The sequence below is a fragment of the Pongo pygmaeus genome, chromosome 11 (assembly GCF_028885625.2).
Source record: "Pongo pygmaeus isolate AG05252 chromosome 11, NHGRI_mPonPyg2-v2.0_pri, whole genome shotgun sequence".
In the NCBI taxonomy this organism is placed as follows: domain Eukaryota; kingdom Metazoa; phylum Chordata; class Mammalia; order Primates; family Hominidae; genus Pongo; species Pongo pygmaeus.
The window spans coordinates 75609482-75628133 of NC_072384.2; the positions used below are offsets into that span (position 1 = coordinate 75609482).

General features: G+C 34.1%; 1 protein-coding gene across 2 annotated transcripts in view; it reads right to left on the minus strand.

Moving 5' to 3' along the window:
* Positions 1–18652, minus strand: part of LNPK (lunapark, ER junction formation factor) — an 80393-nt gene that overhangs the window by 47875 nt on the left and 13866 nt on the right. For both annotated transcript variants that reach the window (XM_054477783.2, XM_054477781.2), the window contains exons 5-6: positions 10059–10117; positions 931–971 (exon numbers count right to left, since the gene is read on the minus strand). In XM_054477783.2, coding sequence (XP_054333758.1) covers positions 931–971; positions 10059–10117 — 100 coding nt within the window. The remainder of the gene's footprint in view (positions 1–930; positions 972–10058; positions 10118–18652) is intronic.

Consider the following 18652-nt stretch of genomic DNA (forward strand, 5'->3'; position numbering starts at 1 on the left):
AAAGCCCTTAAAACCAGTATCTATTATCATCAATTCACAGAATAATTTTTAACGCTAGTCTTAACCTTCACAATATTGGTTTCTTATTACTTGTTACATACTAGACTATAATATATTGAATTGATCATTTGCACCTGATTAAATTTTATTAAATACATTTCTATACAACATAATACTATCAGCAGTTATCATTTTCACACTTCAAAAATAATCATTAAAAAATTAGTAGCTCTATGTCAAACACCAACTTGAATTACTTATTACAGACTACTATATATCAATATCTAGAGCGCCTTCTGTCTTACTCTTGGTCCTCTTTCCAACACATCTGAAGGGATGCATCAACCAGCCCCACAATAGATATCCATGTGATCAGAGTTATTGATAGAAAGTGGAAAACTCTGAAGAAAACAATTATCTCTCTCTCTCCCATCTCTTCTTCAGTATTTTCATGTTGAATTTCTCTCTTACAACCGATTTTCTTGATTCCCTCTCTTTCTTGGTGTCAAGAAAACCTGAGAACTGACATGTGGAGATATTTTGTCCTTTTTTATTTAGCTCTAATAAACAATCTGGTACCCACCTTTTTACCCTCTCTGCCTCATTTAGGCCTCCAATATGACTCATTTACTTACTTCTCAGCTTCCAACTGATATAGATTCTCAGAATCTCAAAAGTCCTTCTAAACTACTTTTTCCTGTCAATCATTATTAACTAGCAAAAATATTCACAATTTCACTTCATCATTAAAATGCTATCTAAAAGCATATTATTAACTAGCAAAAATATTCACAATTTCACTTCATCATTAAAATACTACCTAAAAGCATATTTCTTCCTTGGAGAGTTATTAACTTCCAACACATAAACATTAATTATTCAGTTCTTATTAGTTTAATATAAATTAATTTTAAATAAAAGTTAACTTACTATTTTTTTCCTCTGGGATTTTAAATCATCCAATGCTTCATCTAGAAAACAAGATTTAAATCAAAGCTAAATCAAAGATTAAGATATTTAGATATAAGAAAAAAATCATGCCAAATGACACACGGTAGCAAACACAAGAAAACTTTCTCATTTTAGGATTTCTCAAAATTTAACTGATGTGTAGAGACAAAAATTATCTCAATCTTCACCCACATGTAGTTCATATTTTTGCCTGTATTATATATTACAGGCTGTTTAGGGGAAAAATTGACTTTACATAGTATAAAGCACCTTTCTAAATTGAAATATATACAAATATTTTTTAGTGTGTTCAGAAACATTACTTTCTACTATTTCTTTTTCCTTTCAACACCTCACCCACATTAATTTACAAAATTAGTATCAAATCTCTTTTTATACACTGGTAATAAAAATGTTCTCTTTGTTTATAAGGAAATAAGTACATGTTTTACTTAGTCAAGCCTGAAGATATTAAGCACGACTTTTTAAAAAACCTAGAAAATCTACCTTATTGCATCTGAGAAGGGACATGGAAAAAAATACTAATAACTTTTCAAAATTAAACATTTCTAAGATTTGCCCGCTTATATAGGTTGGCACGGTGGAACAGAAAGAATCACCGCAGAGGATATCTTTTATGAATGTCAAATGTTATAATGTTAAAAAAATTTACCAATTTATTTAAGTTTCTAGTTTTCCTCTAGAAATATTTAACTAATACAGATTGAAACACTATTCCATATGGAAAGAAGAACTTATGGCTTGAATATTATCAAATGAAATGTAAATAATTGTTCTTAATAATTAATTAAATTTATAAATAAAATTATTACTTCTTCACTGAAATTCTAGGTAACAAATACCTGAATACCCAACTCAAAGTACATCATTTATGTAAAAATTCAAGGAAACACAAACATATAAAAAGACGATTTTACTATAAAAATTTTTTTCCAAATAGATTAAGCAGTCTTTAATGTGATAGCTAACTTATTACTAAAAGCAGAGGAAATCTGCTAACATCTTCAAAGAGAATAGTAATTTTTTTGTTACATAAGACCAAGCCAAACATCTGTACTTTAATCCAAGGGTTAGCAAACTTATTCTGTAAAGGAAAAAGTAAGTATTTTGGGCTTTATGGGCCAAAAAAGCAAAATCAAGTCTGTATTTTTTTGTTTTTTGAGACAGGGTATTGCTGTCACCCAGGCTGGAGTACAGTGGCATGATCTCGGCTCACTGCAGCCCCTGCCTCCAGAGTTCAAGCAATTCTCATGCCTCAGCCTCCCAAGCTGGAATTACAGGTGTGTACCACCACACCAAGCTAATTTTTGTATTTTTAGTACAGACAGGGTTTCTCCATGTTGGCCAGGATGGTCTCGAACTCCTGACCTCAGGTGATCCACCTGCCTTGGCCTCCCAAAGTGCTAGATTACAGGCATGAGCCACTGCGCCCAGCCTAAGAAATACAAAAGAAATACAAAATTTCCACAAACTTTATAGACTAAATTCAAATACGGGTTGAGTATCTCTTATCTGAAATGCTTGGTGCTAGAAGTGTTTCAGATTTCAATTTCTTTTTAATTTTGTAATATCTGCAGAATACACCCCAGCTGAGCATCTCAAATCCAAAAATCCAAAATCCAAAATGCTCCAAGGACCATTTCCTTTGAGTATCATGTTGGCATTCAAAAAATTTTGGATTTAGGAGCATTTCAGATTTTGAATTTTCAGATTTGGGATGTTCAACCTATATAATAATTGAGTTCAATTTTTTGTAATATAAGTCTACCAGTGAAAAGAATGGAATACTTTCAGGGGTGGATAACATTTCACTTAACTGAGGTTCAAAGCTAAGTGTTTTCTATCATTGAAACTGATTGCAAATGATAATCCATTAATGCTGATCTGTAATGAGATTTTACATTTTGATTTTTTAATGTCTTTTCACACAGGTAGTTACTGCCAAATACTGATATCAATCCACAAGCATATGATTTTAATTGAGCATATTCACTAGTTTGAAAGGCATTTATAAAATTCTATTAGATTCTTCTCTTGGCATTTGCCTTTTAGAGTATTATTACATTGGAAGTTAATCACATCAAATCAAAGACTGAAGCTCTTCAATTATACAGTGAAATGGATTTAGAAACATGGAAATTTCCTTTGCACTTGCCTTGAGGTCTGAAAAATTCTACTGGAACTATAATTTCACCTCGGACAACGCATCTGCTACAAATTTGTGTGGGAATGGCAATCCTGCTTCTTGTTTCCATTTTTATAGCACTTTTTAAAAAATTACTTGTTATTGCAATGTTGTTTTCTAAATGACTTTACCACATTATAGGTTTTGCATATATACATTGTTTTGCCTTGCAATCTTAGGTTGGATTAATTAAGAACCATTATCAAGGCTGTAGCAAAAGCTAATTTCCAAAGCCAGTCAGTATTCAAACACAGTGGCTGAAGATGGTCCTTCTCACTTGGAAGTATTTCAATCTAGGTTTTGAGCTCAAAATATGACAATAAAACTTTGCCACTGCTAAGCCATCAAACTGCTGTCAGACAAGTCAAGATAGCTTCTATTCATGATTAAAATTCATATAACTGACAATGGTGAAGTCCATGAGAGCAATGAAGTTCCCTTTGGCCCTACACAATGACAAATTCAAGTATGTTCTGCAAAGTACCTGTTGTTGAATAATACAATGAATAACCATAGAATGTAAACACCTTACAGTTTCAAAAGTTTTGTACAATTTGTACAACTAAGTCTTTTTCTGTTACATATTTTTACCACCAGTAGTTACAGTACATCTTAGCAGATTCCACTTCAGGCTGTAGTAAATTGCTGTTTTCTAAACTTCATTGAAAATATTCTCACCTAAAGTTGTTCTGCAAAGACTTTTTATAGAGACTAATTCTTCAGTCACTTCAAGCTCAGCATGGACAACTCAAACTACAATTGAGCAGTATTGATAGCATCTGTCAACTCAACAACAGCCAAGAAAGATCACTTGAAATCATTTGCCTTGTTCTTTAATTGACTACTCATGTTTGTTTTTCTGAATTTTCTCAATTCTTCAGGCAACTGTTCTTGCTGAAATATTACTAGTCTTAAGTGTATTTTCCCTGAATACATTTCTTCTGCTGCAGCAATCAAACACAATTTAATTAACTCATCATTGGTAAATGGCTTTCCTTTCTTCACAAACAAGCCACTCAGAAACTTTCTTTGGCTGAAGCCCCATTTTCCCTTTTAGTTTTATGGAGCAATTCTGCAATAATATATTCCATTTTAAATTTTCTAATTTTTATGACCATTGCCTTCTGTGAGTTGGGAATATGATGATGAGTAGTTAGTATGGTAATGTCAAATACATATTGTACACTTTTAGCACAGCTATAACGTCATTGCATAAAAAATACAATGCTTTGCATTTTGATAATAAAATAGTCCACATTCCATTATGTACTAAAAGTGCAACACTCAAAGTCCACTTTTCTTTTCTGGTTTTTACATGATGGGTATGCATGGGTAATAAAAATAAAATAAAATTGTCACAGTACAGCAATACACATGGCACTTAAAAAATGCTGTAAAGTTATAACTGCATCAGTCGTACAACAGTGTGAAATGATGAAATGATTAGTCCTACAAGTGCCTGAAGTGATGAGAGCACCACACAGTCTGTCACAGCTACTCAATTCTGCTATTGTAGGATGAATGCAGCTACAGACAGCATGACTGTGTTCCAATAAAAACTGAAATTTGAATTTCATATAAATTTTACATGTCAAAATATTATTCATTATAATATTGCAATAATTTAAAAATATAAAAGCCAATCATGAGCTGTACAAAGCAGTGGGCAGGACTTGGCTTCCAGGCTGCAGCCAACAATCCCTGCTTTAATTTATACAGGGTCCAACTTGTAAAACAAAACAACTAAAAATCATCGAGAATAAAAAACAAGGACTGGACCAATAGCTTCAGGCTTAAAAAAATACTATGTGACTGCAAGACAATCTTTTACAAAGTCGATTTTAAACATACATGTACTACCTATTCAAATGAATTAGTACAATTAAAAACAAAAGGAACCTCTGAAATGTATTTTAAAGCAAAAAAAATCCCTTTCATAACCACGTCCAGATCTGCCTATTTATTACATAAGTTAAAAATATTCATACATTTGATTTCCTTAAAGAAGTGTTCCAAAGAACTCTTGAAAAAGGTTTCTTATATTTTTTTACTATCTTGCTATTTCTTGAAGTCAGAAAGCATATTTGCTTTCAACTTCTTCCTATTCTTCCACCATCTGCTATATTACTAAATATCACCAAAAACAGTATCAGAAGCTTAAATTTCCTTACTCTGATAAAAAGCATTAACATTTTTTAAAACTACAGCAAACATCATACTTAATGGTAAAATATTAAAAGTTTTTCCATTAAAATCAGGAACTAGACAAGGATACCTGCTATTCCCACTTCAAGTGAATACTGTACTGAGTCCTAACCCATTTAAGCAAGAAAAATAAAATAAGAATTGGAAAAGAAGAATCAGTGCCATCAGCTCACATTTGTATAACACTTTGCAATTTTTATATGCTTTCATATATAGTAACATTTACTACTTTTAACAGTCCTACCAAAACAAATATTCCTGTTTTCATTTTATTTTTTTGTGGGTACATAGTGGCCCTATATATTTATGGGATGCATGAGATGTTTCGACATAGGCATACAATGTGAAATAAGCACATCATGAAGAATGTGGTATCCTTCCCCTCAAGCATTTATCCATTGAATTGTAAACAATCCAATTATACTCTTTATTTTAAAATGTACAGTTATTATTGACTACAGTCACCCTATTGTGCTATCAAATACTAGGTCTTACTCATTCTTTCTGTTCCCATTTTATAAATTAAGAAACTGTAAGGTTCAGCTGGGCGCAGTGGCTCATGCCTGTAATCCCAGCACTTTGGGAGGCTGAGGCAGGTGGATCACTTGAGGCCAGGAGTTCAAGACCAGCTCAGCCAAAATGGTGAAACCCTGTCTCTACTAAAAATACAAAAAAATTAGCTGGGCGTGGTGGCGGGTGCCTGTAATCCCAGCTACTTGGGAGACTGAGGCAGGAGAATTGCTTTAATCCAGTAGACGGAGGTTGCAATGACCTGAGATCGTGCCACTGCACTCCAGCCTGGGCAACAGAGTGAGACTCCATCTCAAAAAAAAAAAAAAAAAAAAAAAAAAGAAACTGTAAGGTTCAGGGAACTTGTTTGTAGTACAAAAAGATGGCCAGTGTGGCTGGAGCAGAAGTGAACAAAGGAGAGTGAAAGATGAGGTTGAAGAAATAGGAACAAGCTAGAAAGTGAGGATATGAATTCAGATTTCATTCTGGTTGCAATGGGAAGCTATTAGACAATTTTAAGCAAAAGACACACAAGATCTGATTTATACCTTAAAAACAGACTAGTGAACAAGCAATTGTGCAAGCAAGAGATGATAATGAATTAGAACTGTAGTAGTAAAGGAAGTGAGAACTGGTCAGATTCAAGATAATTTTGGAGGTAAAGATTATATTACTTGCTGGTAACGTGAATGAATATGAAAGAAGAATCAAAAATAGCTCCCAGGCTTTTGGTCTTGTGATGGTTAATTGTATGTGTCAACTTGATTAGGTCACACAAGGTATCCAGATAATTGGTCAAACATTATTCTGGGTGTCTGTGAGGTTGTTTTGTGAGATTATTTTTTCTGGGTGTCTGTGAGGTTGTTTGTGAGATTATATCGTTTTGTGAGGTTGTTTTGTGAGGTGTCTGTGAGATTAGCACTTCAATCAGTACACTGAGTAAAGCAGATTGCTCTCCCTAATGAAGTGTCCCTCAGCCAATCAGCTGAAGGCCTGAATAGAACAAAAAATTTGCTCCTCCCTCCAGTGAGTGAGAACACACCATGCCTGACTCCCTGGAGCTAGGACATCTATCCTTTCCTGCCTTCAGACTCAAACTGAAACATCAGCTCTTTCTGGGTCTTGAACCTGCTAGCTTTCAGACTAGAACTTACACTTACTGGCTTTCTTGGTTCTCAGGCCTTCAGACTTAGATTGGAACTAAACCATTAGCCCTCCTGGGTCTCCAGCTTGCTAACTGCAGATCTTGGAGTCTTCTCAGTCTCCATAATTGCATGAGCCAATTCCTTATAATATTTCCTATAATAGTTCCTGGAGAACCCTAACTAATACAAGTTTTAACTATTAGTCATATAGGGTAAACATTTACTGAGACGGAGAAAACAAAGGGAAAAGCAGATATGAGGGAGTGGGAATAAAGGGGAGGAGGAATATTAATTCTCTTTTGGCCATGTTACTTATGAGATGCCTACTAAACTCCTAAGTGGAAATGTCAATTACACAGTTAGGTATACAAGTCTATAGCTGAAGGGAAGAGTCTGGACTAAGGACTCAGATTTGGGAATCATTAACAAATAGGCAATATTTAAATCTGTGGAAGTGAATAAAATCACCTAGAGATGTACTGTCTAATGTATTAATAATAGCCAGGAGCCACATGGGGCTATTTAAATTTAAGCTATTTAAAATTCAGTTCTTCATTTACACTAGCCTTATTTCAAGTGCTCAACAGTCACAAATGGCTAGCAGATACCATATTGAACAGTAGATACAAATTATTCTCATCATATAAGGTTCTATCAGACAGCACAGACCCAAACAAGTTATCAAAGAAAGCCAAAGGCAGAATTCTAGTAGAAGAGGTAAAGCAAATAAAACTAAAAAGAAATCACCAGTGAAGTGTTGTCAAAGAAGCTTAAAAAGTTTTCAGAAAAAGAGTGAATAACTGAATTAATTCAAATGCTGTTAAGAGATCAAGCTGTATGAGAAAAGAGAGCTGATTACTGGCTTTGACAAGACATAGATAATGAGTGACCTTGAAATGAGCCACTGCAGTAAAAATTGTTGGAAACAAAACCTAAACAAATTATGTTGAGAAGGAATAGGTGGGGGAAAAGAAGAGAGAATAACTATAAACAATTTTTTTAAAAAATTTTTGTTTTAAACAAGAAAGAGAAATTGGTGGTAGCTTAAAGGAAATGTAGGGTCAGGAGAGGTTTTTTCCCCCAAATAGACATACTGAGGCAGAATTATATGCCAATAGGAATAATAAAATAGAAAATGATGCAAAAGAGATGATAACTACAGGAGATAACTGTAAGAGTAAAGCTCTAGAGATGGCCGGAGTATTTAGAATCCAGAGCATAAATGACGGTCAGCCATAGATGAGATCAAGTCCAGTCTTACAAAATATCATGAAGGTTGAGACCTTACGGAGTACAGGTGGAGCTAACTTTACATACATTCAGCCCACCATATGGATTAGTTCAGCACTCATGGAATTAAATCAACCATGGATCAAAAATATTCAGAAAAAAATTAAAAATAACAATACAACAATAAAAAATACAAATTTAAAATTAATAAAATATAGCAACTATTTATATAGCATTTACATTGTATTACAGATTACAAGTAATCTACAAATGATTTAAAGTATGCAGGACGACGTGTAGGTTACATCCAAATTCTACATCACTTTTATTCTTGGGGGTATTGGGACCAATCCCTCACAGATACTGAAGGACAACTTCACTTGGTGGTATAGGCAGCTCTCATCTGTTTACATCTATTTTCTGTATAAAGTAAGACTATAGGTTAAGAGTGACCAGGTAGATTTTGTAGGGTTTCTTTGTGACTTTTGATTTTTTTTATTTGGTTGGTTGGTTGGTTTTAGTTTGGTTAGATTTGATTGTTGGTTTTTGGTAGGAGGCAGGTATTAGTGATTTGAGGAGAAATACAGTAAAAAACATCACGCTGACAGAGAAAAAGGTGAATTTACTGGGGAACTATAATAGGACCATAAGGCAGTTTTAAGTACATATTTGATATCTGCAATCACAGATTTAAAATAAGTCTGGTCAGGTAAGCATGTTGTATCATTTTCCTCTAATAAGTTTAGCTGCTTCAATGAGATTAAACCTGTAAATGTATTTAATCAGAATACAGTTTTGCCAGTCATTGATTAGGCATATAATTGTATTTAAAGAGGGTAGGCTTTGACAGATAAGGAGGATGAGAAGGAGGAGCAAAAGGGTCAAGAGTGTCAGCAAGGAAATAGTCATTGGGGTAGATTATAGGACCTAATGTGAGCAGAAGAGAAGAGAGGTTGTGAGTGAGGAGGGCAATTTGAAAGTCATATATTAATATTTGTACAAACTTTATTTGGATCCTTAGTCAAACAAACAAAATTTTTTTAAAAGCAAATGATACTTATAACTGAAAAGTTAATATTTTTATATTTAATATTTTATGATATTAAGAATTATTTTCTAGGTATAAAAATGGAGAGATACATTTGGGATATACTTCAAAATAATATATGGGGTGAAAAAAATGGGTTGAGGTAAAAATGAAACAAGACTCTGTAACAAACCAAGTTTTCCATAAAGATTAATTTAACAAATATAAATTCTCTTTATTTAAAAATGTTTGTTTTGGTCGGGCACCATTGCTCACGCCTGTAATCCTAGCACTTTGGGAGGCAGAGGCAGGCGATTGCCTGAGCTCAGGAGTTCGAGACCAGCCTGGGAAACATGGCAAAACCCTGTCTCTATAAAAATACAAAAAATTAGCTGGAAGTGGTGGCACGCACCTATAATCCCAGCTATCTGGAGGCTGAGGCACGAGAATCACTTGACCTGGGAGGCGGAGGTTGCAGTGAGCCGAGATCATGCCACTGCACTCCTGCCTGGGCGACAGGTTCTTCCTATCCCCCTGACTCTGTCTCAAAAAAAAAAAAGTTTGTTTTGTGTAAAAAAAAATCTAAATGAACAAGATGGAAATAACACAAATTAAAAACAGAACCATCTTGATCATTTATAACCTTTCTCATGCTTTATAATAAACAACTCTTCAATACTTACCACATTATCATTCCAAAATCATATTTTACAACCTGTCTTACCAGCACACTCTAAGATAGGTATTTTAAAAAATATTTATTAAAAATTGGAATTAAACTTACTATTTCTTTCTGTTCTCTTGGAAAAGAAGAAAATAATTACTGTTCTTATGCTCCAGATGCTAAAGGGGAAGCAAAATTCAGAAACAAAAAACATCATTAGAAAAAGTGAATTAGAAGCCATGTAAAATGAAAACATATATTTCCAATTAGAGTTAGGTACATTATTTCCCTTTATATACAGAAAACGAAAAAGCATTTATTTCTGCCAGAGAAGATTAGAACCTGTGCTTTCAAAGGAGGAGTTCTCAACCTAAAGTCCACAGACCTTCTCATGATCCCCTTAAATTGCAAAATTACCTTTGTGTGCATAAGTGCATTTCTCTGGAAAGACCATTGCTTTCATCAGTCTGAAAGGAATCTATGCACCCCCCAAAAGATTGAGAATATTAGAATCCCTTACTAAGTAAGCATCACTTCCAAAAACTTAATTTGTCTATTCCCACACATTAAGGAAAAATGTTTTTACAAATGTAAGAGCATTATACAAATGTAAGTTGCCACTCCTTCCCTATTATTTAACAATGGAGGGACAGTCTCTACTCTAAGAGATTAAGCCTGAGGGAAAAATAAACAAAAACCTTACCTTCAAATAAATACCTGATAAGTAAAATTAGCTAAATATCTCCTTCCAAAGATTTTATAAGGATAATTCTTTAGGCCTTGCATTAGTAAGACATCAAATGAATTGAAAGAATTAAAAGAAACTAAATGAATAATCCTCATCACAAACTTGTCAGGGTCATCTCCTAAATTCAATGTAAACATAGGAAAATACCACTTCTCCATAGAACCTGGCAGAAATAAGTACATAAGGCTGGGCACGGTGGCTCACGCCTGTAATCCCAGCACTTTGGGAGGCCAAGGCAGGTGGATCTCCTGAGGTCAGGAGTTTGAGACCAGCCTGGCCAACATGGTGAAACCCCATCTCTACTGAACATACAAAAACTAGCCAGGCGTGATGGCACATGCCTGTAGTCCCAGCTACTTGGGAGGCTGAGGCAGGAGAATCACTTAAACCCAGGAGGCAGAGGTTGCAGTGAGCCAAGATCATGCCACGGCACTCCAGCCTAGGCGGCAGAGAAAGACTGTCTCAAAAAAAAAAAAAAGAAGCATATAAACATTCTTCATCATCTTAAAACATACACTGTATCTCTTGTAAAAAAAAATTCGATTGTACTGGAAATAAATTCAGAATATAAGTATGAAAATTAGTTCTTCACTCTGAAATACAGCATTTGCTATTTTGGGGAGTCAACCTGCAAGTAGTCACCAGTGATCCCTGTCTCTTGGTATTCACACCATTGTGTAGTCCTCTCTCACCAGTGTTGGTCTGTGCAACTAACAGCATGGCAGAAGTGATAGTGTATCACTTCAAGATTAAGTTATAAAGGACTGCAGCTTCCATTTTGGGCCTCCTCTTTCACTTGTCTTTCTGTCTCCTGGATTACAAGCTCTGTGAGAAGACAGCTGTCATGATATGAGAACAGTCAAAGAAGTCTATGAAAAGGTCCATGCAGTGAGCAAGAAAGGTCTGTGGTAAACACTCAGCAAAGAACTGATGCCTGCTAACAGCTGCCTGTGTGAATTTAGAAGTGGATTAGGGAAAAATCAGCCAAAGTGAGTAGGACCACACCAGATATCTTATTGGGATTTGAATTCAGAACCCATTTTGGTGGTGGCAAGACAATTAGCTTTGGCATGATTTATAAATTCCTCGATTATACAAAGAAAAAGGAAACTAAACATAGGCTTGCCAAAAAACAGCCCATATGAAAAGAAAAAGACCTCAAGGAAAAAGCAAAAGGAACACAAGAACAGAATGAAGAAAGTCAGGGGGATTGCAAATGCCTAGCAGTGAGCTGGAGACTGGATAACGGCAGAAGGAGTAAAGATCTGCAGTGACTTTATCTACAGTGATTGTATGGATTTAGTTAAGCCTGAGATGACTGTGGCCTCTACCAACAGCTTAACTGCAATTTACCTAAAAACAAAAGATCCTGAGATAGAACTACCCAGCTAAGCAGCTCTTAACATTCCTGCCCCTCAAGAGCTGAGACATAATAAACATTTGTTGTTTTAAGCTACTAAGTTTTGGGGCAATCTGTTACACAGGAATAGATAATACACTTTTTTTTAATATTGTGATGATTTATTTTTGTGACATGAAAACACCAAATAACTAGCACCAGATTCCTATTTGGCATTTGGACAATTACCTAAAAGTATGAAAAACACCAGGCTTTGTCCTTACCAAGGGAAGGGAGATAAGAGAATATAGGTTAAGCATAATGCCCATAACCTTCAAGGATCCCACAATAATAAAAAAGTCTCATATCACTTCTCCAGTGCAAACCCACTGAAATAGTAGCAGGCTGGAAGAGAGGACTTTAAAAAAGCATACAGAGAAAGAAAACGGGGGAAAAAAGATTGAATTGCAGTGATAGTGGCTAGAATTCTGTAGGAAATGTATAAATTTTCTTAAATGAGTAGATACTTTTTAAAAAGCATATATAATTGTCAGTGTAAATACTACAAAAATTGAAATTTACTCTCTTCAAAATAAAACTCACTAAATCCTCTCTGTGGACAATAAATTCCTCTAGTTTTTATCGGAATTCCTCCTGGATAACATAAGCTATCGAACAACAGACATTTCCATATGTCAAGTCTTCAAGACTTGAAAAGGTAAAACACAGAATTTATTATTCTTTAGGGCTAAATTGAATGAAATTCTTTGGTATTTTTTGTTATTTTTGTAGAGACAGGATCTCACCATGTTGCCCAGACTGGTCTTGAACTCCTGGCCTCAAGTGATCCTCCTGCCTCTGCCTCCCAAAGAACTGGGATTACAGGCACAAACCATCATGCCTAGCTCTTTTATATTTTTAAATAAAATTAAGAAAAAGAACTAAAGTACTTCAGGACTCTGTTTTAGTCATTCCAACAAAGGTTTTGCTCCCCCAATAATTAAAAATAATGTATTAAAATATAGCAACATACTTTGTGAAGATATTGACAATATTAAGGATATTATTACTAACCTCTAGTTAGAGAATAGTGGCATAAGATCCACTTCCCCCTTCTCTTCATAAAAATAATCCAAAAAACAAGAAGAACAAAAATAAAACTGCAAACTCCTTCTCTGGTAAAACAGAGATATAACTAAAACTCAACCATCAGAATATGTGGAGGCACTCTCAAAAGCAATGGAGATTATTACACAGGGGCTCCAAAAAGTGGAAGCAAAACAAGAAAACTGCGTATTTCACAAAGAGGTAACAAGGTAAACTTTTCCAAGTGTAGAACTTAAATTAAAACCCATGTTTGTAACAATGAGAACAAGATGCACAGCTACAGGCAGACACTCCTCAGTTTGGTTCCAATAAAAAAAGAGAGAAGGCAGAAATTAAAAAGAAATTATTCAGAAGTACACTATTTACAGAGTATTCTATTCCTATGGCAAGGGGGTTGGGGGGAAGTTTTGTATTGTGAAAGAAATAATTGCCTAGCCCCATTGGCTGGGAAAAAATAACAGCTAAACAAATTCACACACAAAATCCTGAATCATAAGGAAAATTCTAGTTAGCCTGGAACACAGGAAGATATGCCTTTATCCCAACACGACCTATAAATAACTGACCCAAAGTAAATGTACCACAAAGTAAAAGGTTTTAATTATAAAAACCAAAATCAAAAAAATTGTTTCAAAACAGACCAACTTCTTTCATATCAACAAATATTAAGTGGGCTAAACTCACTAAGGTAAAAGAAAAAGACCTTCACACTGTAACACCAGACAAAACCCAACTCTATAATGTAAATGGATGCATCTAAAACTAAGTATCTTTTAAGGTTGAAAATAAAACCATAGACAAAGGTATAGCAGGCAAATGCAAACAAAACAAGGGTTGTGATCTTAAAACTCCAATGGTTAAACTTTTTTAAAAAAACCTTTCAACTAAAAGAAGGTCACATTATAAAGTTAAAAAAAAAAAAATGTAATTCCTTTCCAAAAAACGTTGACTGAGCACATCCACAGGCAAAAACAAAAAACAAAAATTAAACCACCTTGACCTGAACCTTGATTAACTCAAAATGGATTATGAACTTATATGTTAAAAAAAAAAAAATTAAGGTATAGAAAAAAACATAAGAGAAAACCTTCATAACCTGTAGCAAGGTAAAGTGGTCTCAGAATTGACAAGAAAAACACAATTAATAAAGGGAAAAACTGATAACTTGAACCTAATCAAAATTAAAAACTTTTGCTCTGCAAAAGACCCTGTTGGGAGAATGAAAAGACAAGACAATCTAAAGACTAGGTGGAAAAAATAAAGCTGTAAACCATATATATCCAACAAAGAACTTTTTTTTTTTTTCTGAGACGGAGTCTAGCTCTGTCGCCCAGACTAGAGTGCAGTGGGGCGCGATCTTGACTCACTGAAACCTCCGCCTCCTGGGTTCATGCGATTCTCCTGCCTCAGCCTCCCTAGTAGCTGGGATTACAGGCACGCATCACCATGCCTGGCTAATTTTTGTATTTTTCATACAGATGAGGTTTCACATGTTGGTCAGGCTGGTCTTGAACTCCTGACTTCATGATCCGCCTGCCTCAGCCTCCCAAAGTGCTGGGATTACAGGCGTGAACCACTGCACCTGGCCAGAACTTTTATCTATAATATATAAAGAACTCTCAAAATTCAACAGTTAAAAAAATGAATAATCCAATTAGAAAATTGGACAAAAGTCATGAATAAACATTTTGCTAAAAAAAGATATATATTAATGGCAAATAACCACATGAAACATCCTCAGCCATTAGGGAAATAAAAATTAAAACCACAATGAGATATTACTACATACCTATCAGAACAGTCAAAACAGAAAATAGTGATTAACACCAAATGCTGGCAAGAATGTAGAGAAACTGGATCACTCACACCTACCTAGTGGAAATGTAAAATGGTATAGCTACTCTGAAAAAAAGCCTAGCAATTTCTTATAAAACTAACATGTACTTACCATATACTCCAGCATTTGCACTGTTGGGCATACACCCCAGAGAAATGACTTATGTTCACATAAAAACCTGTACAAAATATTCATTGCAGCCTTATTGGTAATAGCAAGAACTAGAAACAATGCAAATGTTCTTCAGCAGGTGAATAGTTAAACTATGCTACATTAATACCACGGAATACTACTCAGAGAAAGAAAGGAACTATTGACACATTGAACAACTTGGATGGATCTCAATATACTGAGTGAAAAATGCCAATTTCAAAAGGTTACATACTATGTGATTCCATTTTATAACATTCTTGAAATAAATTTCTGGAGACAGAAAACAGATTAATGGATGGCAGGGGTTAGGAATGGGGAAAGTGGAGAAAGATGTGTATGGCTATAAAGGAGTAGCAAAAAGGAGCCTTGTGGTGATGGAACAGTTCTGGATCTGAATTGTGCGGTGGTTATACAAAACTACAGGCGATAAAATTGCATAGAAATATAAAACCCACTCAAAGGAATTCATATAAAACTGATGAACTCTGAATAGGCTCTGTGGATTGAAACAATGTCAATTTCCTGGCTTAATATTTGTTGATATGAAAGAAGTTGGTCTGTTTTGAAACAATTTTTTTTGCTTTTGGTTTTTATAATTAATTAAAACCTTTTACTTTGTGGTACATTTACTTTGTGTCAGTTATTTATAGGTCGTGTTGGTATAAAGGCATATCTTCCTGTGTTCCAGGCTAACTAGAAATTTACTACAGTAGTTCTCCCTTAATCTCAGTGATAGGATCCATGACCCCCAGTGGATGCCTGAAACCATGAACAGTACCAAATCCAACATATACTAAGTTTTTTCCTATAAATACATACCATGTAGGTATAGGGATTTAATTTATAAATTAGGCACAGTAAGAGATTAACAAAAATAACTAAATAGAACAAGTATAACTATACTGCAATAAAAGTTATATGAATGTAGTCTCTCTTGAAAAACTAATATTTTCAGACTGCAATTGACCACAGTTAACTGAAACTGCAGACGGCAAAACTGTGGATGAAGGAAAAACTACCGTATAGATGTTACCATTGGGGTGAGCCAGGTGAGGGTACCTGCAACCTGCCTGTACATTTTTTCTGCAACTTACTGTTAATCTATAATTTTTTCAAAATTAAAAATTCTTTTTAAAGGATGTGTTTATAACGAAGATATAACAGAAATACCCATGTAAAGAGCAAAGCATCAACATTCATAAAGCAAAACTAAAAGAAATACAGGGAAAAGTAGAAATACACTGTTATTAGGATATAAAAGATCAATATAGCATAAGGTAGTTCTCATTGCTAATATTCAACTCTGTGTAACTGAAAAAAGAAAATACATCTTCAAATGTTCATGAAACACTTAAAAAACTGACCAAATAACATTCCACCAAAAAAACTCAATAAATTTAAATCAGAAATATTTAACATTCTCTGAGAGCAATACAATAAAACTAGAAATTTTAACTAAGACAATAAATAAAAATATAAATATATATTTGCCATCCATAAATAACTCACAGATTATAACTCCCTCCAAAAAAATCATCATATCTTGAAAATAACCAAAATAAATCACTATATATCAAGACCCATGGCATAAAACTAAAGCAGTGGTCAGAAAATGTCATAGTTTCAAAAACATATACAGTGTTATTGTTTCAACAAATAAAGAATGAAAATAAAGAAAAGTTTTTGATGTTTTTATAAAATGATCACAAGACTGAAAGCAGAAATTTTTCCTGGAATTCAAGAATGATTCAATATTTAATATTATCCCTTTGTATCAAGAGAAGATGAAAAATCATATGGTATCTCCATAGATAATGAACTGTATTTAACAACATTCAACAACCTTTCTTGATTTAAAAAAAAAAAAAAAAAACTAAATACAGTAAGAATAGGTAGAAAATTCCTTAACATGATCAAATATATCTGTCTCAATCCAAAAGTCAGAATAATGCCCAATGGTGAAACATTAGAAGAATTCCCAAAAAAACACATCAAGTATGTCCACTATTTTCTCTACAACTTAACATTGTCCTGAAGGTATTAGCTAACATAATTAGCCAAGAGAAAAAAAAATCAAAAATATCAAACGAGAAAAAAAATAACAAACGAAAAAAACAAAAGGAGGTGGTAAAATTATTGCTATTTACAGATTATATGATTGCATACTTGGAAGCTCTCAAAGAATCAACCAAAAAAATTATTACAAACAATAAGACTATTATTGTAGTTGAATATAAAATTAGTATAGAAAATCACTAGAAATACCATTTGACCCAGCCATCCCATTACTGGGTATATACCGAAAGGATTATAAATCATGCTGCTATAAAGACAGATGCACACATATGTTTATTGTGGCACTATTCACAATAGCAAAGACTTGGAACCAACCCAAATGTCCAACAGTGATAGACTGGATTAAGAAAATGTGGCACATATACACCATGGAATACTATGCAGCCATTAAAAATGATGAGTTCATGTCCTTTGTAGGGACATGGATGAAGCTGGAAACCATCATTCTCAGCAAACTATCGCAAGGACAAAACACCAAACACCATGTGTTCTCACTCATAGGTGGGAATTGAACAATGAGAACACATGGACACAAGAAGGGAAACATCACATACCAGGGCCTGTTGTGGGGTAGGGGGAGGGGGGAGGGATAGCATTAGGAGATATATCTAATGTTAAATGACGAGTTAATGGGTGCAGCACACCAACATGGCACATGTAAACATATGTAACAAACCTGCACGTTGTGCACATGTACCCTAAAACTTAAAGTATAATTAAAAAAAAAAAAAAGAAAATCACTACATTCATATATACAATATATCAGTTGAGAAATAAAAAATTTCTTTGACTCACATTCATCAAAGCATTTGTTGTTCTTTTCTGAATGAAATTAATGCTACTTGGAATATTACTACAGCATGAATTTTTGTTCAATAATATCTAATGACTTGAACTAAAAAAATATGTGTCCTAGCAGGAAATACTTGGAACTTCAATATAATAGAATCATACAGAGGACAGCGTAAACATTTTAAAACTTCAATATTCAGTGTTTTACTGTACTCAAACTAAAAATGCTAAAAGTTGAAATATAGCAGAATATCTCAATTCAATCAATATAACTAAACCTTCCTTACTTTGGGTAAAGAATTAACATTCTATAAACCTGGTGGTTTTTCACCAATCTTCATATATGCAACATTATTTTGTTACCTCTTTCGCCCTTTCTGCCAAACTTAAGTGTTCTTTTTCAAACCACCATATCATAAGCCCTATCCAATTTATCAAAATCTTTTTAGATGAGATTTAGCAATATATAAATCTAACGATGAGCTGAGCGTGGTGGCTCATGCCTGTAATACCAACACTTTGTGAGGCTGAGACGGGCAGATCACTTGAGGCCAAGAGTTTGAGACCAGCCTGGTCAACATGCTGACACCCCATCTCTACTGGAAAAAAAAAAAAAAAAAAACACACACACACACACAAAAATTAGACAGGCATGGTGGTGA